This window comes from Saimiri boliviensis, chromosome X, assembly GCF_048565385.1.
Source record: "Saimiri boliviensis isolate mSaiBol1 chromosome X, mSaiBol1.pri, whole genome shotgun sequence".
In the NCBI taxonomy this organism is placed as follows: domain Eukaryota; kingdom Metazoa; phylum Chordata; class Mammalia; order Primates; family Cebidae; genus Saimiri; species Saimiri boliviensis.
This window is the reverse complement of record NC_133470.1, coordinates 9,469,093-9,494,984: the sequence shown is the minus strand read 5'-3', so window position 1 is coordinate 9,494,984 and position 25,892 is coordinate 9,469,093. Positions and strand designations below refer to the sequence as shown.

Genomic DNA, 25,892 nt, shown 5'->3' with positions numbered 1-25,892 from the left:
ACCAATCCCCAGGGATTTTAAAATCTCCTCCCTTTCCCACTCACCAAGCACGGGGATTTGTCCCCACACAAGATTTGGCAGTTAACTTATTCATTTGCCTAGTATCAGAAAATTCAAGTATCTTCTTGTATGGGTAGATACCTTTACAGGGTGAATTAAAGCCTTCCCTACTGGAACAGAAAAGGCAATTGCCGTTATTTCTTGTGTGTTAAATATCATTCCCTGATTTGGCCTGCCTACTTCCATACAATCTGACAATGGCCCTGCTTTCATTAGACAAATCACCAAAGCAGTCTCTCAGGCCCTTAGCATTCCATGAAATCTCCATGCCCCTTACCACCCTCAGTCATCAGGAAAGTAGAAAAAGCTAATGGCCTTCTAAAAACACGTCTTAACCAAACTCACCCTTCAACTAACAAAGGACTGGTATCCTTTCTACCTATTGCTCTCCTCAGAATTCATGCCACTCCCGGGAAACCCACAGGATATAGCCCCTCTGAACTCTAATATGGCCATACCTTTTTGCTTGGGCCTAACATTCTCCCAGACACTAGTCCTCTTAAAGACTATTTTCCAGTTCTCCAACAAACTAGGCAGGAAATTCAGCAAGCTGCCTCTTACCCACTCCAGATACCCGGCCTTATGACGACACCTTAGCTGGATCAGTGCTGGTCAAGGATGTAACCTCTCCAGCTCTCCAGCCTCGGTGGAAGGGTCCCTACCTGGTTGTCTACGGTACCCCAACTGCTGTCTGTCTACAAGACCCTCCCCACTGGGTTCACCAGTCTGGGACTAAACTGTGTCCATCCGATGACCAGCCTAGGCCATCCGCCTCCTCTTGGAAGTTGCGAGTACTCTCTCTTACTTCTCTTAAGCTAACTCGAATTCCTGAAGAGTAGACACAAACCACACATGAGTTTAGATTATATTCTAGCATTGACAGGAATCCTTTTCTTAACTTTGCTACTTGCAACAGGACTCTACACAGTCACCCCTAAAACTTGACGTACACATCACAAGTTCTCTATTTCTGTTGCTTTCTGCCTAATCATACTTCTGATTGCCCTTCTCATCTACATTTACATGCCTTATGCCTGCTGCCTTGCCTGTTCACCGCTCTCCTCCAGACCATTTTAGCTGACATCTTGTGGTTCTACCATGAACTTCCACCCTTGGCTTCTTCCTTGAGTGGATAAATGACCTTACATGGCAAGGGACACTCCCAATTCTTCCACCCTAGTAAAGTTCTCTTCTCTACTTTTCTGCTCACTGTCCCATTCTGTCACTCCCTATCCCTTCCTAATTACCTTCAACATACCATCAATCTAACCCATTCTGTCTTCACTGATGCCAACCCATTGTTGGCAAAAAAAATTGCTGGCTCTGCAATCTCCCTTTCTCCTCTCCTTAAACCGCTATTCCTGCCCTGCCAGCCGATCAGGCCACCTCTCCCGTCTCCCTATACCTCCACACTTCTTTTAACAGGCCCCATCTCTACCCTCCCATGGAGCTTCTCTATATCTTCACGAAGATATCCTCATACATTTCATACCAACAAGCTGCTATACTTCTCTGCAACTATTTATAGCAATTCTCACCTCATATCAACTCCACTCCACACACAACTATCTCCACTCCAGTTCCTCTATGCATTTCCCATCAACGAACCACTGGAATTCCCTTGGATAATCTTCCACCTTCTTTTTTTTTTTTTTTTTGTTTGTTTGTTTGTTTGTTTTTTTGAGACAGAGTTTCGCTCTTGTTACCCAGGCTGGAGTGCAATGGCACGATCTCGGCTCACCGCAACCTCCGCCTCCTGGGTTCAGGCAATTCTCCTGCCTCAGCCTCCTGAGTAGCTGAGATTACAGGCACACGCCACCATGCCCAGCTAATTTTTTGTATTTTTTTTTTTTTAGTAGAGACGGGGTTTCACCATGTTGACCAGAATGGTCTCGATCTCTCGACCTCGTGATCCACCCGCCTCAGCCTCCCAAAGTGCTGGGATTACAGGCTTGAGCCACCGCGCCTGGCCAATCTTCCACCTTCTAAGTGCTCCTTCACTCTTCATCTCCAAAGCCCTGACACGTGTTAATATGCCTTTAGGAGCATATTCACTTTGCTTTACTGACAAACCCTCTATCACTACTAATAACCCCAAAAATATTGTTATTATTGTCTAGGACAGCACCTTCTCTGTCACCCCGTCCTTGGCCACTCTCCCCCTGTTCCTCGGATTCTTCTCCTAGCCCCTCTTCATGCTTACTCATACCTGGCCCTACAAATGTTAGCAGCAGACTATTTGTTAATACGACATGCTTCCTCATACATGATGAAAATCAAACTGTCTCCACGACATGGTAACTCCATCAATCTCCCTCTCCGCCTCTAACTGCTGCTGCCCTTTCCTTGCAGGATCTTTAGGAGTTTGGGTATCTAACTCTGCTTTCAAGGATCCCTCCCAACTTGTCACCCTACATTTTCAGTTTTGCCTTGCCCCAGGCCTCTTTTTCTTATATGGCTCTTCCACCTACTAACCGGACAGGCGCCTGTGCCTTAGTTTTCCTTCTTCCTAGAATCCAATTTGCCAGTAGCAGCGAACAACTGCCTGTCCCCCTAACGACACCTACTAACAAAAAGAGTCATCCAGCTCATTCCATTACTCATGGGAATAGGGATTGCAGCCTCTACTGTAGGCCTCGGAACTGGCAGAGCAGGGGTCACCACCTCCGTCACAACATTATTTCTAAATAAGGAATGCTGTTTTCACTTAAATCAGTCCGGCCTAGTTTATAATATCAAAAGGCTCAAAGACAAGGCCCCAAAATTTGCTACCAGGCAAATAACTATGCCAAATCGACTTGGCTGTTTTCTAGCTGAACGACATGACTTTTTCCAGTCCTTACTCCCTTAATACCTGTCTTCCTTCTCTTATTCAGACCTTGGGTTTTCCGATTAGTCTCTCAATTCCTATAAAACAGTATCCAGGCCATCCCTAATCACTCTATATGGCAAATGCTACTTGTAACAACCTCACAATATCACCCCCTGTCCCAGGACCTCCCAGATGCTTAAGACAAGATGCCTTGGCAACTCTCCCCGGTTATTTGCCTGTCTTATCTCCCCAGCCCTATTTCACAATCTTCACCCTTCTAGGATCAACGAAAAATACCAATCCATCACTCATGAGCTCCAGGCAGAGCCCAGCTAATGTCAAGATGCAGCGTGACACCTCTCCAGAAACTGCACATATCCCTTTCCATCCAAACCTTCTGGGAGCACCCCCTATACTGGAAACTATTCTGACCTTGGATCAAGGCTTCATCACCACCCATCTGAAAGCTATTGTTTCTAAGGACTTGGCCAAACACCTACTAAACTACAAAAATCAAAATCATGGGCTTTTCTTTTAGGTGTCCGTGCTGCACCCTGATATGCTCAAAGAAGCCATGAGAAACATCGCCCCTACTCCCTTCTCTCACATTTTTCCTTATACATATATAAAAAGATGGGAATGCAAGGCCTCCAAGTCCAAGCCTGGCCATTACAGCCTTGGTGACCTGCACGTACACCTCTGGATGGTCCCCAGGAGCCAGAAAGTCTGAAGTAACCACAATTAACCAGGTGGCCACAGTAAGAAGTAAAACAAACAACTTGTTCCTGCCTCTACTAATTGCTCTCCCCCTGCAACCATTGTTCCTGCTCAGCCTTGCAGAATTTACCCCCTGGACATTGGGTTTCTCAAGACCCCACCCCTATAACTATGTAATTTACCTCCCCACCCCTCTGTTTGTAATCAATAACCCCCACCGTTACGATCATACCTGTTTATATAATAGATGCCCCCTACCCTTGTGACCATGCGTCCCCTGATGTCCTTCCCCTCCCTAAAATAGATGACCACGTTTAACTGACCACTTGCCCCAACCTAAAAATGAACTTCTATCCTGCCACCCTCCACTGACTCTCTTTTCGGACTCAGACTCAGCCCACCCGCACCCAGGTGAATAAACAGCCATGTTGCTCACACAAAGCCTGCCTGGTGGTCTCTTTATGCAAGTGACATGCCTAACAAGTCTGACTACAGGGAGGAGGCTCCCAGACACCAGGCCTAGGACACCTCCAGGAGAAACCAGCCCTAAAGCAGGGGCTCACAAGTCGTGTTTGGGCATTCAATCACTAGTCCTCTGTAAAAGTAACACCATGAAAACCCAACCATAGAGACTTTCACGGTAATAAAATCAAAGTTGACATTTCTGAGTGATATGTCAAATGCGCTGAGAAATCAGTATTTTTGTTTTTAACAATTAGCCCACATCAGAGGTATCTGAAGGCTTTTTACGTTGAATTTGTACGTTAGATTTTTTGGTGGGCACAATTTTAACTTTTTAGGAAACATCCTTATTGTCAGGTGGGGTGTTTGCAGGGAGGTCAGTGCTTTATGAGTTCAGGAAGAGAATACCTGTTTCCTGGGTTGCTGTGTTTTTCTTGTTGGCCATGTTAAATATCGACCTCCTGGAATCGACAAGCAGCCGGTAATATCCAGCCGTCAAACAGGCCAGGTTCATGGCATCTGAGGATTCCATCAGGAGCGTGATGGGCTACACAAAAGAGAACATTTTGGTTAAAGCCATCCATTCTTAATAATGTCTCTCGAGTGTCAACGGCTGCATTTATGCTTATGGAAAAAGGAGCTATTAAATATTTCAGGGGAGAAACCCAAAGCAGGAGAAAAAGCCAAGGATAACACCAAGTGCCATACTGAGAAACAGGACACACCATCTAAAAAGCCTGGACATTTTGAATCTCTTCCAAGTCATATATATGTGTATATACATATATATGTGTGTCTGTATGTCTATATGTGCATATATGTGTATATATATGTGTGTGTATATATGTACATATATATTTGAGAGACACATATATATTTGAGACAGGTTCTCACTCTGTTGCCCAGGCTGGAGTGCAGTGCCATGAACTTGGCTCACTGCAACCTCTGCCTCCTGGGTTTAAGTGGCTCTTACGCCTCGGCCTCTAGACTAGCTGGGATCACAGGCATGCGCCACCATGCCAGGCTAATTTTTGAATTTTTAGTAGAGACGGCGTTTTGCCATGTTGGCCAGGCTGGACTCCAACTCCTGACCTCAAATGATCTGCCCGCCTCAGCCTCCCAAAGTGCTGGGATTGCTGGTGTAAGCCACTGCACCTGGCCCCCGAACCATACGGAAATGAAAAAAAAGATTGTTTTCTTCCCAAATAATTAACATTTTTAGCATTTAAAAACAATTAAACATGTTAAACTGGTAAATTAAGTAGTTAAGTTACCGTTACTTCAGTTACCAGCAGTGAACCCACAATCTGAAAATTACAGAAAGATTAAGTTTTGGGTTCACAGTATACATTAGTGTTAAAGAGAGGTACAATTCAAGTGGAAATGACTGCTAAGACTGAATGAAAAGTGCCAGAGATCCAGTAAAAGGTTGCTTCTAAATGCAATTGTAAATTTGCAGCAGGGTAAAACAAATGGGAGTTGAGAAAAGGCCTGAAACTCTTGAAACCATGAGGTTATTTTACAAGTAGACATGGACTTGGGGCATATAGGGGGAAAAAGTGTTTGATGAAGCAGTTTTTCTCATTGAGTTAGGAAGGGTATATTCTTGTCAAAAGAGAAAATGAGAGAAAGAATAAAGAAAAAGTAGATACGAAGACAGGCACAGAGACAGCGAGACAGCAGGCTTCTTCCTTTCACTCCTAGGTATAAGACACTGGCTGGTTCAATGACCCCAGCAGGTAGAATATAACTTCCCTGCCAAAGCCCATGTACTACTTGTTGAACTGCCTTTCCTTCCACTTCATTTGAGGTCTCCCTCAGCGTCCAAGCCACCACATCATTATTCTATATAGGCAGGACACCATCAGCCAGGCATGCCACTCATTTCTGTTTAGGACAGATTATCTCTGTAATCAGATCTGTAATAACTGCATGCAGTTCACCTTTTCATCCACCTGTCTCCGTGATGGGGCTATTTCTCTCAGCCTCTTTGCTCATGGGGTAGGTGGGCATTCCAAAAGTCTATCCTCACACTTTCAGCTTGCCATGAAGTCAATGGGAACCCTCTGAATCCAGCCCATGAAATCCCATAGGCCACAGCCAGCATGCCTGAGCTCCACTTTGTTTCATGATCATCTGTTCCAACTGCAGAGCTCTCTGGTGTATTCTGATGTGCTTGGCCACATTCTCAATTACTGTTAATCCACTCCTCCCACACCACCCTAGTGGGGATGCAGGTGGGGCTGGGTCCTCCCTGGCTGTTCTCAGAGCACCCTCCAGACTGATGTCTCCTTTGTGGAGTCAGTATCGCCCTTTGTTCCAGTGCCTTTTCTTTATAGAAACAATAGGAGTATTGCCATTGCCAAAATCCAGTAACTTATCTCTACTGGGAAAAGAAGGTGGATACCAGGAACCCGGACTATTTCCTATTCTCTTTTGGGAGTAGGGTTTTGCCCTTTGTGGACCATCTCAGATTTCTTTTTTCTTCTTCTTTTTTTTTGATGCAGTTTCACTCTGTCACCCAGGCTGGAGTGCAATGGCATGATCTCGGCTCATTGCAACCTCTGCCTCCCGGGCAAGTGATTCTCCTGCCTCAGCTCCTAAGTAGCTAGGATTACAGGCAAACACCACCACACCCAGCTAATTTTTGTTTTTTTAGTTGAGATGGGGTACCATGTTGGCAAGGCTTATCTCAAACTGCTGACCTCGTGATCTGCCTGCCTCGGCCTCCCAAAGTACTGGAATTACAGGCGTGAGCCACTGTGCCCAGCCAGATTTTTGTTTTAAATGGAATGGCCATAAAATTCATGGGGTCAGATGTTCAGTCTGTATCAATTGCTACCATATGAGAAGAACAACCATGAGAAGGCAGAAGAACTAAAACATCAAGCTTTTCCAAAAGAATAAACACACATGGACTCAATCTAAGTAAAGGGAGTGAGAATTCTAAAGAGAGTTGGGGAAAATCCCCCTCTTGATTTGAATCATATATTCCAGAAAGTTAGTTCAGAAAAGTTTCCCCTACTCTATAACTATAAATCACATATTCTAAAGTCAGAAGGGACCTAGAAATTATATATCTTGCTTTCTCATGTATGAATTAAAAACCTGAGCCCAGAGAAGTATAGCGACCTGTTCCCAATCACACAGCAATTTAGTGAGAACTAGAGCACCCCAGTCCTGAGTTGGGTGGATTATTTTCTGCACTACATTGCATCTGTGATGCTCTGCACACATTGACACTTGACTGTCTTGTAAACACCAGCAGGGTTATCAGAAATTAGCTATTTACAGCAAGGCAGTGTATCAACATCTGAAAAACTTGCCTTCACATCTAGCACGTGGAGTTCCACCCGCACCAAACTCTCCTCCTCAGAAAACATTTCGATCCTGTTGACATGGCTAAAGTCGGCTAAAAGGGCCACCAGATTGGTTTTGGTGTTGATGACGTGGCTTATGCCATACCGGGGCCCAACCAGGAGAGTCACTTCTGAGCGCTTTTCTGCCTGCTGAGAAAGAGAGGTTGACAACATAAAAATACTGAACTGAAACGCCATGCCAACTTGAACCTACGATCCTATTTTTATAAGATTACATTTTCTTTAGAAAGTGTTTCTGGGTCATACTGTACTAAATCATCCAATTAGAAGAACCAGATACATGAATGAATTGAGGCTCTGATAAATTATGAATAATTAGAAAGTAAATGTTATAGCACAGTATGTTCATAATTACAAGATGCTTTTAGAAATAAGGTTTTTCTTTTTAGTCTTTCTTCTTTTACTGTGAAAGCAACTTCTGGCACAATGATTTTTAAAAAGGCCATTGTTAGAATCCTTTGATTCTCTTGGTTCTTCACATTTCTTTTTCTAGGGCATTCTGCAGTGGTACTTTCTAGTTTAACATTTCTTCTGATATTTTCAGACTGTTGTGAAGTTGGTTAGAAATGAAGGCTGGAGAAGATTCACAGCTGACGTGCTTTTGTCATCAGAGCTGGAATGAGCTGCTGTGGCTTCCAAGAGAAAAAGAAAAAAAGAAAAAAGCAATTACCACTAATGTTGCCTTGAACACACGGCCCCCATACAATCGCAGGTCACTGAGGAACTTCAGATAATGGACCTTGGCTTGTAGTGCAGAGAGCTGAGGAGAGAAAAGAAAACTCAGGTGTTAGTTAACACTATTGGGCATGACTCCATTTCAGCTGGAGACCAGTAGAAAACAAGGGTAAGATAGAAGGATGATTTTACCACTGAAAAGTTCGGGTGTGACAAAGACTCTTCATTAGAAATAAAGTTGCTACATATCTGGCTTCCTGATGAAGGACTGAAACATGACATCGAGATTCAAATCTTATTTATTCGGGGGTCAATGTATGGGGCACTCATGGGTATAGATATGCTGTGCCAGGGCACTCAACAAGTGAGAACAAGACCATAAAATGTTCCACTGTACATCTGCTCACTGGAGATTTCAAGAGGTGAGCGGTGCCTTCTACTTGCAATTACGGACAAAGATGAGGTGTCTAGATATATTCCCATTGCACAAGAGACTCAGCTGAATGTAGACTTATGGGAATCATTTTGAATACGCACCTGCAATCTAGGCAAAGCCTTTTAAACAGGCTCTTTATACTTCCCCTCTCAAGTTTCTTCTAGTCCTTGCAAATTTTCTGGGGAAATGAACTTTCTGAGATCCAATCATTGTGGAAATGTTTGAACTTGCTATATAAGGCTCTGTTTTACTAATTCAACTTGGAAAATCTGTTGAGTTTCACGAATGATTTATAAATGAAATTTTATCCAGATAAAAGTTATCTTTATAAAGATTTAAAAATGTAGGTTCCCATATCACTGAAAAGAGTATTTGATTTTTTTTTTAAAAGGTCCATATTTTATACGGAATGTGCCAGGGATGTTTATTAAGGTTGAAATTTTCCAACAAGGTGCAGACCACCATTAAGTAGCAATGAACATAAAATTCTGTTTTCAATTGCAGATGACTTGCCAACTTATTTGTTAACTGTATCTAAATGTACTGCTCTTTATGTAATTTTTATTTAGCGCAATTCATCCATCCCTCTTCTTTCAAAAATGCAAAGGATTTGCAAATTGTTTTGAAAGCCAACTATTCACTCTTGGCTAGAAAAACAACTTTTGAAGAAGGACAGTGATGGATAAATGGATAGGTTGATTGATCTTATAGCAGTTTTCTAAATTATCGAGTGGGCCAGGCTTGAAAAAAAAATCACAATTATAGAAATTAGCTTCCAGCAAATCAGAACTGAAGTTAAAAAGAACTTCACCCGCATCATCTTGCTACATCTCTGTAAGCTGAATGCTCACTGTGATCCAAGACATCCTTCCCACGAAACTGGGAAGTGAGTCAAAGGTGGCTGACAGTGTGTTGAACCTGATTATACTTAAAAAAAAAAAAAAAGCATCATGGGTGAGGAGGGGATAGAAATAAATGTGCCTTACCTAGTAAAAATGACTTTAAAAATCAGATACTAAAACAAAATAATTCTCCACATAAAGTGATTTGTATTAAAGAGTCACACAGATTTCTCCAGCTAATATCAATTACAAAGTGTTCTTGGTTGTAAGACTGCTTCCAATTTTATAGATCCAGTATTTTAAGGCTCCTTCTCTTTCTGGTTCCTGGAGTCTCTTCTTTTTTATTACCTATCAACCATACCTCTCTTTTCTGACCAACAGTCTATTTTAAAATGTCCTTTGTGTTTCTCCTACTTAATGAAAACAAAAACAAAAGCACAAAAACATTTTAACACTAATGATGGTGAATGACAGCAATAATTTTGTCTTCCCTCCAAAGATAGGATTGAATCCATCGTTTGTCAACAGGGCTGATTTTGCTCCCCAGAGCACATTTGGCATTGTCTGGAGACATACTTGTTTGTCATGATCACAGGAACGTGCTACCGGCATCTTGTGGACAGAGACCAGAGATACTGCTAAGCACCCCACAATCCCAGGCTGTACCCTGTAACTCCCTAACAAAGAATGAGCTGTTCCCATATGTCAGTTATGTCACAGTTGACGATCCCTGGTTTCATTAATGTGGCCTCTGGCCTGCAAGGCCCCTTGCTGGCTGTGGTGCATTTAAGCTGGTCTGAGCAGTAAGAAATTGCGTGATTGAAACAAAGAATTATTTCACAGTTCTATCTTCTATTCACAGTGTCTCAGAGGCTATGCAAACTTTTCCTGCATGGGCACTTGAACCCACACCTCCCCCGCTACAATACAGAGTCCATAACTTGTGAGAAATAAATAGGTTTCTATATGAATACTTAATTTTCATTAGTGTTAGAAACATGTTAATAGTTAGAAAAAAGTTACACAGTTTTACTGCTTCTGAAAATATGGTGCTAAGTATTTTATTCATGAGCTAATTTTAAACATTTTAAACAATGCGTTCAAGCCTCTTTCTTTATAATTTTCTATTAAGATGCAAATGTGATACCTTTTTACCCGGTGGTACCAAGTTTTGATTTGCTTTGACAAGGTGTGAAAGTGCTTTCTTTATGTTCTTCTCTTTCATGCTTTGCAGCACAGCAGAGGGAAGAAAAGTCTCTAATCCCCATTCTTTTCTGCAATAAAGAACATATCTTTAATTTCACATTCTTGTGATGATTAGTTATCTAAGACAGGATGGGGCTCTGATTTTGTTGGAACAAATGAACTCTTGGTAAGGCAGAGAATGGAGACAAGTCCCCAATTAGGGAAATAACTTTTAATTTACACTCAGGACACACATGACTTGATCATTAATACATTTGTTTGCATTTTAAAAGAAACCTATTCCTCACTCCCTAGAGACAATGCTGAGGAGGCATTTGGAACCAGTGGAAAGCGAATAGACATTTTGTCCAACCGACTTCTGGATCTCTTCAAAGTCACTCACATGTCCGCGTTTGTATTTCCAACACCAATTTCTCTGCATTCCTTTTTTGATTTCTCTTCTCCAATCTCACTAGCTGCTCACATTCTTTCTCTCTCCTCTTAGAAGAATGGATGCAACTCCTTCATGTCTCCAAACCATTATTCCGTGTCCCTCCCCTCCTCCATGGCTATTTTTCTAGGCACACACAGTTCTCTTTTGTCCCAGCCAGTTCGTGTCTAACTCCTTCCATCAACATTTTGTGCCGCTAGTGTGGAACTGGGTATGATTCATGACCCTCGAGTGTGCCTGTATTGATGTGGAGATGCAGGCATCATTCATGGGTGTGGATATACAACAAAACAACAAATGGGACTACGTTAATATATGTTTACAAAGAGCCCATTTCCCCAGAAATGACTACAACCCTTTTCTAAGAAGGTCTCATATTTTGAAATCTAGGAAATCTATCCTGGAATAGAAATCCTACCCTGGGTTATGTGTCTAACCAGTGTCTTCTAAATTATGTGAAGACCCTCAAGAGGATTCCCGTTATTTCTCCTGCTTCAGGTCCTCTCCAGAAAGGGCAGGAAGACAACCTACCCTTATCACTTGCCCATTCATATTCTCTGCTAGTTAAGATGGTCTATTTCATGATCATTATGTTTTCTTCCTTTTCAACTTGTACTTATTGTCCTTTGCCATCATTTGGCACTAATTATGGGCTATCTTGTAATCCTACTTGTATCATTATTTTACGTAATTACTTTTCACACTTTTTATACGTTGTCTTTACAATCAGACCACAGGTTCCTCAATGGCCAGGAATATAATTCATACATATTACTATTTTCTGCTGTCCTAATATGAGTGCTATCTAAAATGCTCAATGAATATTGGTTGGTCAAAGCAATTTATGAATGAGAACATTATTGTGGACCTTTCAAGATTCTTCCTCAAGCCAGTTATCTCCGAGTCCGTTTTGATCATCCAATGTTCAACCTAGTAAAATGTGAGTTCAGAAAGTAGGAAAATAAATGCATTCTAATTGTCTGAAAATCATCGCAGGTTGTGCAGGCCACCTTTTCAAATGGCAGCCAGCTTCACCTGTCCCCAGGAACTTCAGAAAGGAGACTGGAAGAGGGCAGGAACCTGTGCAGCTGAGCATGAGCTCTCTTTGTGAGCTGAGTATTTCTCAGGCTATAGTCATGCATATGTGTGGCGGGGAGAGAGAAGCCATCTGGAAGGAGTGAACTGAAGGCCCTAGGTTCTCAAATTACCCATGAGGATTTGTCCCTACCTGTCAACAGGTGACTAAGAGTTGTGAGAACAGTGGTGTTAAAGTCGGCAAGTTAGAGATCCAATCCTTTCCAGCACAGACTCATGAATTTATTGAGAAAAGCCATTTTGGCCCCGGTGGGTCAACCGAGCGTTGTGGAATTTAGAAAGGCTTTCTAGGCAGCGCGTGAGAAGCTTCTTTGGAAAGTGGGATTTTAACTAGTTTATACATCTTTTGGAGGTGAGATTGTAAGCAGGGAGGGGGGTCCAAGGCTTTAGCACTACATGTGTTTTCAAACACAGATGCCTCAACGCATCACACAAACTGTAGCACAATGGAGAGTCCCACTGCCTAAGTTTGAATCCTGTATCTCCCCATTAATAGCCACTTGACTTGGGCAAGTTATTCTGTGCCTCGGTTTGCTCATCTGTAAAATGAAGCTAAAATCCTACTCATTTCATAGGGATGTTGTGAAGATTAAATAAGTTAATGTGTGAAAAGAGCTGAGACCAAAGCTTGGCTTGTAATCAAGCCCCTTTAGGAATTGAAAAATTTATGCTTCGTTTTAAGTATGTCCCTCATCTTAACAATGCTGTAAAGGTGAGTTAGAAATGGATCTCTTCTACCAGAAATGAGCATGATATTCATACATTTTGCCACCGGCGAATAAATGCTTTGCCACAAACAAGATCAATTTTGGACAAAGAACAAAAATACCCCCTGGGCTAAAGGAGGTGGCCTGTCTGTCTCCGAAAGAGATGAGAGCCAACACTTACTCGATGTATTTGAGGGAGATTTTCTGCGTTTGCTTGGTGGTAACAGTTGCAATGTACATTTGTAACGCGGCCAGCCGCAGGGCTATATCATATTTCAGCTCCGGCCCAAATCGCTCCTGAACCACGTCGTTACAACTCTGCGAAGAGACCAGCAGGGGGCACAGCTTGTCAAAGAACGGGCCGCAGCGTGTGGACTTAGAGAACAGGTGACATAGATTTCCCCAGAGTGTTTCAACCTTAACTTCCCAGGCACGGAGGCTAAATGTGGAAACATCTCCACTGCACTGCTTGGAAACGAGTCAGTATTTAATTGCACGCACAAACACAGAGACCACACAAAACATTTAGCGTTCATCGACGAGCTGTTATTTAAATATTTAGCTTTTTGTAAAAACAATTAGGAATTTAGGTATGAAATTTCCAAACACAGGTGCCGCAGTTGAATGCATAAAGCTTTGATAGCATAATGTGGCTTCTGGAGTTAGGCTGCTTGAATTGGAATCCCGGGCTTGAAACTTGTTTCTTCCACTTCATAAGGGGAGCAAACCTGGGGACCTTCTTAATTGTCTGTGTCTCAGTTTCCTCTTCTGTAAATTGGGGATAATAGTGCTCCCTGTTCACTGGGTTGTGGTGACGATTAAATGAGTGAACCATGAAAAGCCCGTAGAATCCCAGCACTTTGAGAAGCTGAGGCGGGCGGATTGCTTGAGCCCAGGAGTTCAAAACCAGCCTGGGCCACATGGCAAAATCTGGTCTCTTCAAAAAATACAAAAATTAGCTGGACATGGTGGTGTGTGCCTGTAGTCTCAGCTACTCGGGAGGCTTAAGCAGGAGGATCGCTTGAGCCCAAGAGTTTGAGTCTGCAGTGAGCCACTGCAGTCCAGCTTTGGTGACAGAGCGAGAACTTGTCTCCAAAAAAAAAAAAAAAAAGAAAGCCAAAACAAAACTCCAGAAGCTCCTAGAACTGTACTACTGTCACCACCAACATCATTCTTCTCCTCCTTGTCATCAGCCACAACAGCTGCAGGGAAGCGGAATTAGCAGGGTATGATCGAGCACAGTAGCCTGGGACTCGTACCCACCTGCTCTGGTGTTCTCGCTTTCCCAGTGGCTACCTGTGTAGGTAATTTTAGACCATTCACTTTAACTCTTGCAGCCTCAGTTTACTCATCTGTGCCATGGGGATTCATACTAACTATCTCACTGGAGTGGCTGGAGGATTAGATGAGAAGCACATCAGGGGCTTTATCACAGCACATTAGCTCCTCCATTGACTTCAATAGTACCTGCCCTGCTTTTTCAAGTGTTTGACTTTCTGAGAGTCATTCCTCCTCTTTCAGCCTTAGTTTGCTCCTCTGTAGAATAAGGCCACCTGTCTCACAGGGTTTGTTGTGGGGATCCAACTGAAGAGTGGCTGAGAGTGCGTCACCCAGTGTGAAGTGCCACATGGGCACAGAGGTTGGCTTTAGAGTAGTCCTCACTGACTCACTACTTAAGCACAAGGCAGAGAGCTCAGTGCTGCTGGAAAGCACTGCATTGCTCTGGCACATTCTACATGTGTGTTCACTGACATTTGTCATAGGAAACTGGATTCCTGGCTTAGAAAATACGGTATGTAGCTCCTTTCTTACTTCCTTCTTTTCTTTATTCTTTGCCTTGCCCCAAGATTTTGTTGGAGGTCAAAAGACAATACTCCCAAATGAAAGCAAAAGTTTTTCTTTGACCTTCTCTTGCCCTCCTGTTTTTTACTTCCGTTCTACCTGAAGGCTAGGCATAGACCCTAGAATTCCTCTTCCCCAAGATGGGTCATGGCGACTAGAACCCCCTTTCCCCAAAGCCAGCCATAAAACCTAAATATCCGACTCAAATTTTCCCTCTGCCCTGTCTGGGTAAAAACTGGCTATAAAGAAATTATCTGACCAACGTGGTTTGATTGTAGGTCATAAGACCCCTATTCCAGAGTGTCCTGTCCCACACCCAGAAGGAAGAAATGCTGTGAGAGAGGCCAAGAAGAATCTAGGCCTTGCAGGTTTTTTTCACTCAGTCAATTAGTGTTAGGTCAGACACTTTCTGTTCAATCCTACTTCTATATAGCTGTCCATACTTTGTTGAACATTAGCATAAAAATAAACGATTTTCCTTGTATCTTTGGGACTTCATTCTTAAGGCTCCCATGGATACACATTAAATATATTTGTATGCCTTTTCTCTAATTAGGCTTTTTTGACTTGATTTTTTTAGTCAAACTTCAGTAGACCGTTACCCTCACATGAAAAACTGTATCAAGATTTGAGTGCCTCCTTTCCAAGAGAAGCACATTTATAACCACTTCCTATATTGATTTTACTAAAATAGAAACATGTATCCCTGGACGGTTTCTGCATACAATATTTACACTGTGCACACTCACCCACGCCTACAGGCTCTATATCCACGTGCTGTGGGTGCATGTCTCAGCCCATCACTTCACTGCTAAGAGTAAAGTCACATTCTCTACCCTGTTCATCCCACCTTTGCTTCTCCTTAAAATCTTAAACCTATTTGGATTACACAGCACCCCTTGTCAGAAGTGGGTCTGTCCAGAGGCAGGAGATAGGGTGGTCTGATTTAAGGCAGCCTCTGAGAGCAATGACAGGCTGCCATTTTGTTTTGCTAGTCTTGGGTTTACCAGTTACTTCCGAGTGCTCAGGGTTGTCCACGTGGGCTCCAAGGTGTTGAGAGCCCAGATGGGGTCATTTTATAGAGTCCCATGAAGGATGGGGGTGAGAAAACCACTGGCACAGTGGAGAATCAAGTTTTTGAGAAATAATTTTTAAAAACCATTTTCTTTAACAACTGCCATGGCATGGTGGATTGAAAGAGGATTTGGGCATAGAATTTAGAGACAAAAGCCTCAGGTCTGATTCTAGGCTTTGCCAACTTCTAATAAAATGACCTTGAACATGGCATTTCATCTCTTTTGAGCCTCAGTTTTCTTATTGGAAAAATGGGTTAAGTTTCAACAACTAACTTGAGAATTCACAACGAACTCGCAAGGTTTCCATGATAGCTGTAAGTATGTTTCATGAAATGGAATATACTTCATAAAGATGAGCCATCACTATTACTTCTCCTAAGAGTTGTGGCTGGGACCATATTTCCCATCCCTACTTTACCTTGTATTTAACTAGACTTCTGGATGAATTTTTTGACAAGGTGATTAGTCACTTAATTACATAATATAATTAGTTCAGACTGATCCCGGAGAATGAGTGTGAAATTTGGATTATATATAAGTATTTGAAACCAATCATGCTTTTATTACTCTTAACCATATTACTTAAAATAACAGTTATGCAAGCAAATGGGCATTATCTGTTTTGCTAAACAGCGGTCCCAAAAGGCTCCACTTGAGGCCTCTAAAATGTTCATTTATAACTAATTGGGACCCCACTAAGATAAATTGATTTTACCTTTGTAAAGTGATACATGTTGTTCCTGCTTAGTCTTTTGTTCTCTAGGCTAGTTTTATTGCATCTTTTTAGTATCTTGAAATCAACATGGGCACACAGGCACCATTTGCAGATCTGTTGACTTATATTAGACATATTATTTTAGACTTACAGTAGGCACGCATTCTGTGATACAAGGCATTTCAAAGTAGAGGGTCTGAGGCAAGGACATTCTTACTTCCTGTTTCAGTGGAGGATGTATGACAGTTGCTTTATTTTGGTCTTTATTGCCTACCATATATGTTTTTCCATTTCTCCCCCTCTGGCTACACCTTGAAGAGGTGGCTGATTCACCGCCCATTCTATACCCAAAGCAAGAAAGCAGAAACATCCTCAATCTTTTTCTGCTAGTCCCTGGGCAAGATTTCCAGACACATTTTCCTGTTCTGAGGACAGTCTCACATATATAAAACATGTGTCTATTGAATAAGAAAGATCTCCCTAAACTGCATTAGATTTGTGCAAACACACCTTAAAACAGAACTGGGTTTAGCCGTACTCCCTGTCTACTTAAGAGGTCTCCTCTCCCCAAGACAAATGCAGCAATATTGCTCTTTTATAAATGCAATGGACCCATGATGTTTAAATGGAAGCAGAGTAAAATAGTTTTAAAGCACCATCCTGTTAATGGGGTGAGTATATACTTATACAGAACAACCACTGAATGCACTCATTGTCTACAGCCACTACAGACCAGCACCTGTAACTATCTGCAGCTACCAATGTAGCCCATGATCTGAGCTGCAGTGGCAAAGCCCTGGTTTGGTTCCCAGCAGGGACATGGGAAGACTCAGCGACCGATCAGCTGAGAATCAGGCTCCGTTTTATGCAGTCACACCAGTTGGGGACCAGTTGATATTGTTGACAAGTGAGGGATCCAGGTAATCAAAGCTTAACATTTAAAAAAAACCCCAAACATAGAAGTTTCATTGTTCGGGATGGAAAACATTTTAAAGCACACTACACATTTCTTTACTTGGTCAACCGGGGTCACTGAACAGGACTTGACTTTTCCTGATGATGTAGGGTTATCTCCATGAACATTATTCATCCCACTGTGCTGAAAATACCACAGTCTTCCAAACCACTGAGGTGGGGAAGGTTTGACTGGCCTCATCCTGAGTGCTCCCATCTGCTAGAACATTCCTGTATGTTCTGCTTCTTTCCTGTCTGACTTAACCTGTGATCTTCAGGGCTTATTGGCACTTTAATTTATGTCACCATTCTTAAACTCTGATACCTATCTTGTCTAGTCTGTTTTCTATCTTCCACCTACTTTTTTTCTACCCAGCTTTGAAGATCACAAACGTTCTGAAATATACAAGAAAGTATTGAAAATAGTAAAGCAAACACCAGTGTTATCAACTACCTAGAGTTAACAAATGTTTCTTTTTATTATATTTTTCTTACTTTTTTGTGCGCTCTCTCTCTCTCTCTCTCTCTCTCTCTATATATATATATATATATATATATATATATATATATATTCCCCCCCCCCCCCCCCCGAGATGGAGTCTCACTCTGTCACCCAGGCTGGAGTACAGTGGTGTGATCTCGGCTCCCTGCAACCTCTGCCTCTTGGGTCCTTGCAATTCTCCTGCCTTAGCCTCCTGAGTAGCTGTGATTACGGGCCCATGCCACCATGCCCAGGTAATTTTTTGTATTTTAGTAGAGAAGGGGTTTCACCGTGTTGTGCAGGCTGGTCTCGAACTCCTGAGCTCAGGCAATCCACCCGCCTCAGCCTCCCAAAGCGCTGGGATTACAGGCGTGAGCCATTGCACCCGGCCGCTTTTTGTATTTTATATATGGCTCCAGCAATCTTTGCCTTATACAGGTATTTTCAAAGACAACATGTCTTTTTTTTTTTTTTTTTAATTCACTTTTGTTTTTTCTCTCTTTCTGGCAGTAGGGAGGGGGAGGTTATGTTTAGGTTTACAACCTCTTCCAGTAGTTAGTTCTACTGTTAGATGTCTAAGTTGTCTAAGCATTAGGTAATTTGGTTCTTACTATTTAATGTGATTATATTGGAAATTTCAGTGAAAGTAATAGGAAGCCATAATAGTAAAATACAGGAACACCTCCTAAATATCAAAGTGGATAAATTCCCCTTGGGACAAACTACACCAGATACTCATTCTTGGAAACTTTGTTTTTTGGGGATTTATAGCTCAGAATCAGATATCAGTCTGGAAAAGAATGTTCTCTTCAAGTTTTACCACCTTAAAGTTAACAATGCAGTATAATGAATATCACATAATCTAAGCATCAAATCAATGAATAAATAAAGAAGGGAAAACTCTCCTCATACCAATTAATAAATGCAGAAGCGATAGTAAGATTAGAAAAATTATCATTTTCAACCATTATTATAATAATGAATTCAGATAAGAATCATCAATTAGGGCTAGGCACGGTGGCTCACACCTGTAATCCCAGCACTTTGGGAGGTCAAGGTGGACAGATCACCTGAGGTTGGGAGTTTGAGACCAGCCTGAGCAACATGGAAAAACCTTGTCTCTACTAAAAATACAAAATTAGCTAGGCGTGGTGGTGCATGCCTGTAATCCCAGCTACTTGGGAGGCTGACGCAGGAATTGCTTGAACCCAGGAGGCGGAGGTTGTGGTGAGCAGAGATCCCGCCATTGCACTCCAGCCTGGGCAACAAAAGCGAAACTCTCTCTCCCAAAAAAAAAAAAAAAAAAAAAAAAAAAAAGCAAAAAAAGAGAATCATCAATTAGTACTAAAACTTGTGGGTGACAGTTTGATCTAGTACAAGATAATAAAAGTTACAGGCCAGGCACAGTGGCTCACACCTGTAATCCCAGCACTTTGGGAGCCCAAGGCAGGCAGACCATAAGGTCAAGAGTTGGAGACAAGCCTGGCCAACATGGTGAAACCCTGTCTCTATTAAAAATACATAAATTAGCCTGGCGTGGTGGCAGGTGCCTATAATTCCAGCTACTCAGGAGGCCGAGGAGGAGAATCACTTGAACCCAGGAGGAAGAGGTTGCAGTGAGCTAAGATGGTGCCATTGCACTCCAGCCAGGGCAGCAAGAGCAAGATACCATCTCAAAAAAACAAAAACCAAACCAAAACAAAACAAAAAACAGTTACAAAGTGACTTTCCACAAATTGCTTTTTAATTATATAAAGGAATAGTAGAAGCTTTTGAGTGAATTTGGAAAACATCACCTTAACCAAGAGTCGAAGTTCATTTTGCCATTGAAGGGATAAACTAACATCATGTACCTCTTTTTTTTTTTTTTTTTTTTTTTTTTTTTTTTTTTTTTAGACAGTTTCACTCTTGTTACCCAGGCTGGAGTGCAATGGCACGATCTCGGCTCACCGCAACTTCCACCTCCTGGGTTCAAGCAATTCTCCTGCCTCAGCCTCCCGAGTAGCTGGGATTACAGGTATGTGCTACCATGCCCAGCTAATTTTTATATTTTTAGTAGAGACAGGGTTTCACCATGTTGACCAGGATGGTCTTGATCTCTTGACCTTGTGATTCACTCACCTTGGCCTCCCAAATTGCTGGGATTATAGGCATGAGCCACCATGCCTGGCCCATCATGTACCTCTCAATGTGTTACACTGATAATACAAAGTCACTCATGTTGTTCTTCCCAAAATGTGTAACATCAATCTTATCATAAGAAAACATCAGAGAAACCCAAATTGAGAGATTTCTATAAAATAGCTGACCAGTACTCCTCCAAACTATCAAGGTTGTGAAAGTTGAAAAAGGGCTGAGGAATAGTCCAGATTTAAGTAGACTAAAGAGACATGACAACTAAATGCAAAATGGGATCCTGCAGTGCATCTTGTTCTAGAAAAAATGTATATATAAAAGACATTTTGAGGGTAATAGGCATACTATGGATATAAACTGTAGATGAGATAATAGAAATGCATCATTGTTTACTTTTCTGATTTTGTTACTTGTATAATAATTGTATTAGAAAATGCCCTTGTTATTAGAAAATACACATTGAAGTATTTAGGAGTAAACCTGCATTATTTTGGTAATCGGCTTTCATATGGTTTAGAAAAAAATCATATACATTTGTGTGTGTATTTGTGTAGAGAGAGAGAGAACATGTGCATATAGCAAAGAGAAAGTAAATGTGGTAAAATGTTAACTAGTGAATCTGAGTGAAGGGTATGAAAGACGACTCTTGCAACATTTTTGGAAGTATGAAATTATTTCAAAATCTAAGGTAAAGATAAAAAGAGCACCACAGAATTATTGTACGATTCACTGAGCTTGAGGTGGGGGGGGAAAAAAAGAAAGATTTCAAATTAAAGAATTGAGGGCAAAGCCCCAAAGTTAGTTTATGCCACAAAGCTGATATAAAACATGCTGAAATTTTAACATACCTGAACATAGAGATATTCAAAAGCAACTGGATCTCTCCTTAAAAGGTCAATGGGATCTTTTGGGACGAAGCTAATTCGGAAAAGACATCTCATCTTATGGGAGCTGGGCCTCTGTGTCACCTGGAAGAATAGACCAGTCACATAAGAACCCTCCAGTGCTGACTGAGAAATGGCTGATCAACTTTCTTTGGACACTCAGGAAAGAATCAGTGATATTCTTTTAGTATTTATGATAGATACGCATTCCCTGAAAACTGCACGTAACTTTGCCAGTTAGATTGGGTTCCCCAGAAGCAGACCCTGAGATGAGGGTTTGTGTACAAGGGACTTATTAAGAAAATGCTCCCAGAAGAGGCTAGTAATGGAGTAGGGAAAGCAGGTCAGAAAAGAAGAGGAAGCTAAGCAATGGTGCCTTCTCAGGGAAGCCCAGCAGATAGTAGCTATACCCCGATCCTGCAGGGGACCCTGGAGTGGTAGCTATACCATGGAGCTGCCGAGACCTGAGCCAAAGGAGCACTGATGAGTCATTCATTTAGAGCTGTCCCAGGGAATGTGAATTTCCTGGTTTGGACATGATGGGCTCCCGTAGTCTGAGGACAGTTCTTGAAAGAAGATCTGCAGACGGTGGCTGTTAGTGATAGCACCCTAAATCTATGTTGGGGAGTACAAAAAGAGGATCCAAAGGGACAGCAGAGAGACTGTCCAGCACAGTTTCTTATTGCATAACATTGCTGTGTTTTTTCCAAATTAGACTCCAGTCTGACTATTGCAATGAAAACATGATAGTGTCAACCTTGGATGGCATCACATTGGAAAGTAGGAAGACAGAAGTTTTGGCCCAGGCAGTACATCAGATTCTACAAGTTTCCAAATGACTCCAAACTTCTGATACCATGATGATATTGTTCCACTTGTTCAAAGGAGCTTAAAATATACCACAGTTTCTTCAGGGTTAAGGACCATGGTTCATTTCTGTTTGTTTTCCTTTTAAACACTATAATATGGTCGCATACTAGAAGTTCATTTCTTAATTCCTTTTGCAACAAAAGGAAATCAATTAGTAAATAATAGGTGTTTAATAAACACTTGAATGAATGGAAGACATTGGATTCTAAGAAAAAAGGCAACAGCTCATTGATTTCCTTTCAACGCATCAACAAAACAAAATGAAAACCATGCGGCATGAACCAGCACAGTTGTGTGTAACTACTCTTACGCAGGGGACAAATCTGGCAATATAAAAATGTTTGTGAGCTGCAATTAAAACATTTAAAATAAAATAGCTTTGAGTCCCATGGCATGTGTATGCATGCACATGTATGTTTTCACAGTTTGCTAACTTTGTTGAACAGAAGAATTCCAATGGAAAAAGACACCCTACTTTTACATATATGAGCATCCTGAGTAGTCACACCAGCTTTCTGGCTGTGGGCAGGCCTGCAAGCTGAGTGGACTCATGAGACCCGAGGGCTATGAGCTGCTTATCACTGGCTGATGGTAAAGCAAACCAGGAATAAAGAAATAGGGGACTCTAAAAGGCCACTAGTGCTGGTCAGCCCTGCTGTTGTGTTTCACAGTGACTTCATGGGCTATTTTGCCAGAAGGTTTGCTCTGGTGTGTTAGAAAGTCAGGAATCACCATATCTATTATTCCTTTAACTACTGGTTAAAACTTTTCTTTCTTGAATTTTCCATAAGCCATCTTGAGTTTACTTTTAGTATCAGAAGGTTACACTAGTTTTGGAAAATGAATCAATGTAATGCAAAAAGGTGGCTTCAAGTCATTAGAAATGGCAGTCCATAAGAATAACACTCTCTAAGACAAACAGAAACGATTTCTTGGAAACTTTGAGTAGTATATAAATAATATTTTATAGTAGAAGTTTAATATCAAACCACCAGAAATTCAGGTAGAGTTACTTAAAAGTTCCACTGTGGGGTTTTCATAGAAATTAAATGTTTTAAAATGATTTTGTTATTGGAAAAATTATAATTTCTTACTCTGCTTTTATGCTTATAAATATTTTAGCAATCGATTTTTTTCATATGCATTGATTTAGAAGGCATATAGCTGGTTTCTTTCAGGATATTTAAATCCATTTTCCTTTCTAGAGATAATACTTGATTTTTAGCACTTCGCTTTTAGTTCTGATTCTATAATGAAAAATAAAGAAGGAATGATTGTTAGAAGTTTTTTTTGTTTCCTTCCAACATTTTAAAAGAAATGCAGTAATTGGAGTGAGAAGTTTTGTTTACTTAGCATCAGAAGACTTTTAAAGAAACTTTGTCCAACTAAATCAGCATGAAGCTTTCCTATAAAGGCTATGTAGTAGACAAAAGTTTAGAGAGAAAGTAAAACCAGAAAGATCAAAACATTGTGGGGCGTTTCATTAGACTTGTAGTAACTGGCTGTCTGCCCGTAACCCTTTGGCATTTATTGCTATAAGTTGATGGGTATTTACGGCAAACACCTGTGACCATTGAACAACACAAGGCAAGCCCGAATAACAAGAGAGCAGCCCACCATCAATAACAGAGTGCTGGTAGGCACATGCCCCAGCTCCCTCACCCCTCGGTGGGATACCTCTTAGGTTGTCCTACATTGTCTCCCAGTGCTCTCCAGTGGACTGAGTTCCAGTTGCCCACAGTGGAAACTGGTTTGATGATACATTCTTTTTTTTTTTTTTTTTTTGAGACAAGGTCTTACTCTGTCACCCAAGCTGGAATGCAGTGTTGTGATCTTTGCTCACTGCAACCTCCACCTCTCGGGTTCAAGCAATTCTCCTGCCTCAGCCTCCTAGTACCTGGGATTCCAGGCCCCTGCCATTGCACCTGGCTAAGTTTTGCATTTTTAGTAGAGTTTCACCATGTCGGTCAGGCTGCTCTTGAACTCCTGACCTCAGGTGGTTCGCCTGCCTGGGCCTCCCAAAGTGCTGGGATTACAGGCTGGAGGCACTGCACCTGGCCAATAACACATTCTTTATTGGTTTCTCAATTTTTCTCATCTCTCTTCCCAATTCCTCTGCTGGTATTTCCAGAGATCTCTTCTCAAATAAACTACATGCATTCAAATTCTTAAGTTCTGCTTCTGGGGAAACTCAGATCCAGACACTGACCTTTCACATAAGAGATCCTGTATATCAGGGGTTGTGCCCCTGTAACGAAGCATAAAATAAGTCATTTATTTATTGCCAAGAGTGTTTGGCACAGGTTAAAATAATAACCATTAGAAGTGACTTAAAATATCAATAGGTAGATTTAGACTCAATAGAGGCCAGGCATGGTGGCTCATTCCTATAATCCCAGCACTTTGCAAGGCTAAAGTGGGAGGATCATTTGAGCCCAGGAGTTCGAGCCTGCAGTGAGATATGATTACGCCACTGCACTCCAGTCTGGGCAACAGAGTGAGACTCTGTCTCAAAAACAAAAACAAAAACAAAAACAAAACAAAACCAAAACAAAAAAAATTGATGGAAATAATAAGCCAAGTTTAGGTAGAAGAATATAAATCAACACAAATGGCAACTTTCAAACTAATCTATTACAAAAAGTTGGACTGAATCAAGAGAATCGGGGATATCTGTAGGACCACCCAATGTATGGGATACCAGCTTTTATATACAACTACCAAGAAGCACTTTAGTGTGACAACACTTTTTGCCACTCCATCCAGCTGGCAGCATCTGATGCTTCTCCTCCTGGTGTCCCTTCCTACCCCTCTCCCTAAAGTTCTGTCATCACTGATCTCTCCCATGGAAGAGGAATTTGTTGAAATCTCTTATACATTCAACAAAGACTCTGCTTGTGTCAGAAGAAAAGTCAGGGTGCTGTGCCGAATTCAGCAGCAGAGCAGCCTGCTTGTCTCCCCAGGGAACAGATGGGGGTGGCATCTTGGTAATCAGGAACTGGGACACATTGGTAGATCACATATTTATAGCGGGCAGGACTGGGGCAGAGATTTCAGGCTTCCAAAAATAGTCTTAAGTATGCACCCAGAATTTCAAACAACTAAATATGATTTTGGATTAATTTAAGTAATCTCAGAAACCATTTTTTAAAATAGTTTCAAGAGACTGTTGACCAAAACAGGTGAAGAGGTCACTGTAATCACATAAAATATAATTTTACAGATCTATATTCTCAATGTGTGGCTGGTGAGACTTTGAATAACAAATCTGGTTGTGAGACTTGACAGTCTGCAAAAGATTGGCAGAAAGGGAAACACGACCTTGAGGTGTAAAATGCATTAAGACTGCCAGCACTTCCTTTACAGAGGATACCCAGGGATATAATTAGTACATTTATAGATTAGAGTGGGGGAGAAATCTTAGACTGGGCAACCTCTGCTCTAACCAGCAGTCTCACTACTTGAGGGTGAAATTTCACAGACCTGAGTTAGAGTTTCCTGTTCATGAAGCAAGAGTAACTTCGTTCCAGCCCCTTCTGTCCTCTGTTCCAGCATGAGAGAGAAGTGTTCGATGCCTTTGATGGAGAGCTTCTCTTGAAGGGTTAAGATGACATCCTTACAGAGGAAACATGAACACGATGAGACCAAAATCAAGACCGCCATCTTGTGGACTCTATCATGACTGAAAAGTGATACACATGTAGGCTTCCAATCTTGAAATTTTGTACCTTTGGTTGATTCTGAAATTTAATGCTCCAAAGATCCAAAAAGATACAGAAATGAGGCCTTGCTTCTCTTGCCCTTTTCCTGGCCTCCTCAATCATTCAAAATCTTTATGGAGTTCAAAACAGAGAGTTAACAAGGTAAATAGCTGGAGGAGGAGGTTAATATCATGTAAGCACTTGATATAGAAAGATCATCAATAGATTGTGGAGTGTAGCCAGTTCGATTCTCCTTTCTACTAAATGGGGTAGCAATTAAACCAGTTCTGAAAGTGGTCTGCCCTAAGGGTTAGAAAATATGGCCTGCATGCCAAACCTAGCTCAACATCAGCTTTTGTAAATAAAGTTTTATTGGGACATGGTCATGCCTATTTGTTTATCTAAAATCTA

The 25,892-nt window shown here is 41.5% G+C and overlaps 1 protein-coding gene across 10 annotated transcripts in view; it reads right to left on the bottom strand.

Annotated features, from left to right (window-relative positions):
- Positions 1 to 25,892, bottom strand: part of FRMPD4 (FERM and PDZ domain containing 4) — a 915,426-nt gene that overhangs the window by 24,955 nt on the left and 864,579 nt on the right. For all 10 annotated transcript variants that reach the window (XM_074391531.1, XM_074391527.1, XM_074391532.1 and 7 more), the window contains 7 exons: positions 25,264 to 25,395; positions 20,875 to 20,994; positions 13,004 to 13,140; positions 10,532 to 10,658; positions 8,102 to 8,191; positions 7,378 to 7,560; positions 4,460 to 4,598 (listed from right to left, as the gene is read on the bottom strand). In XM_074391531.1, the coding sequence (XP_074247632.1) occupies positions 4,460 to 4,598; positions 7,378 to 7,560; positions 8,102 to 8,191; positions 10,532 to 10,658; positions 13,004 to 13,140; positions 20,875 to 20,994; positions 25,264 to 25,395 (928 nt within the window). The remainder of the gene's footprint in view (positions 1 to 4,459; positions 4,599 to 7,377; positions 7,561 to 8,101; positions 8,192 to 10,531; positions 10,659 to 13,003; positions 13,141 to 20,874; positions 20,995 to 25,263; positions 25,396 to 25,892) is intronic.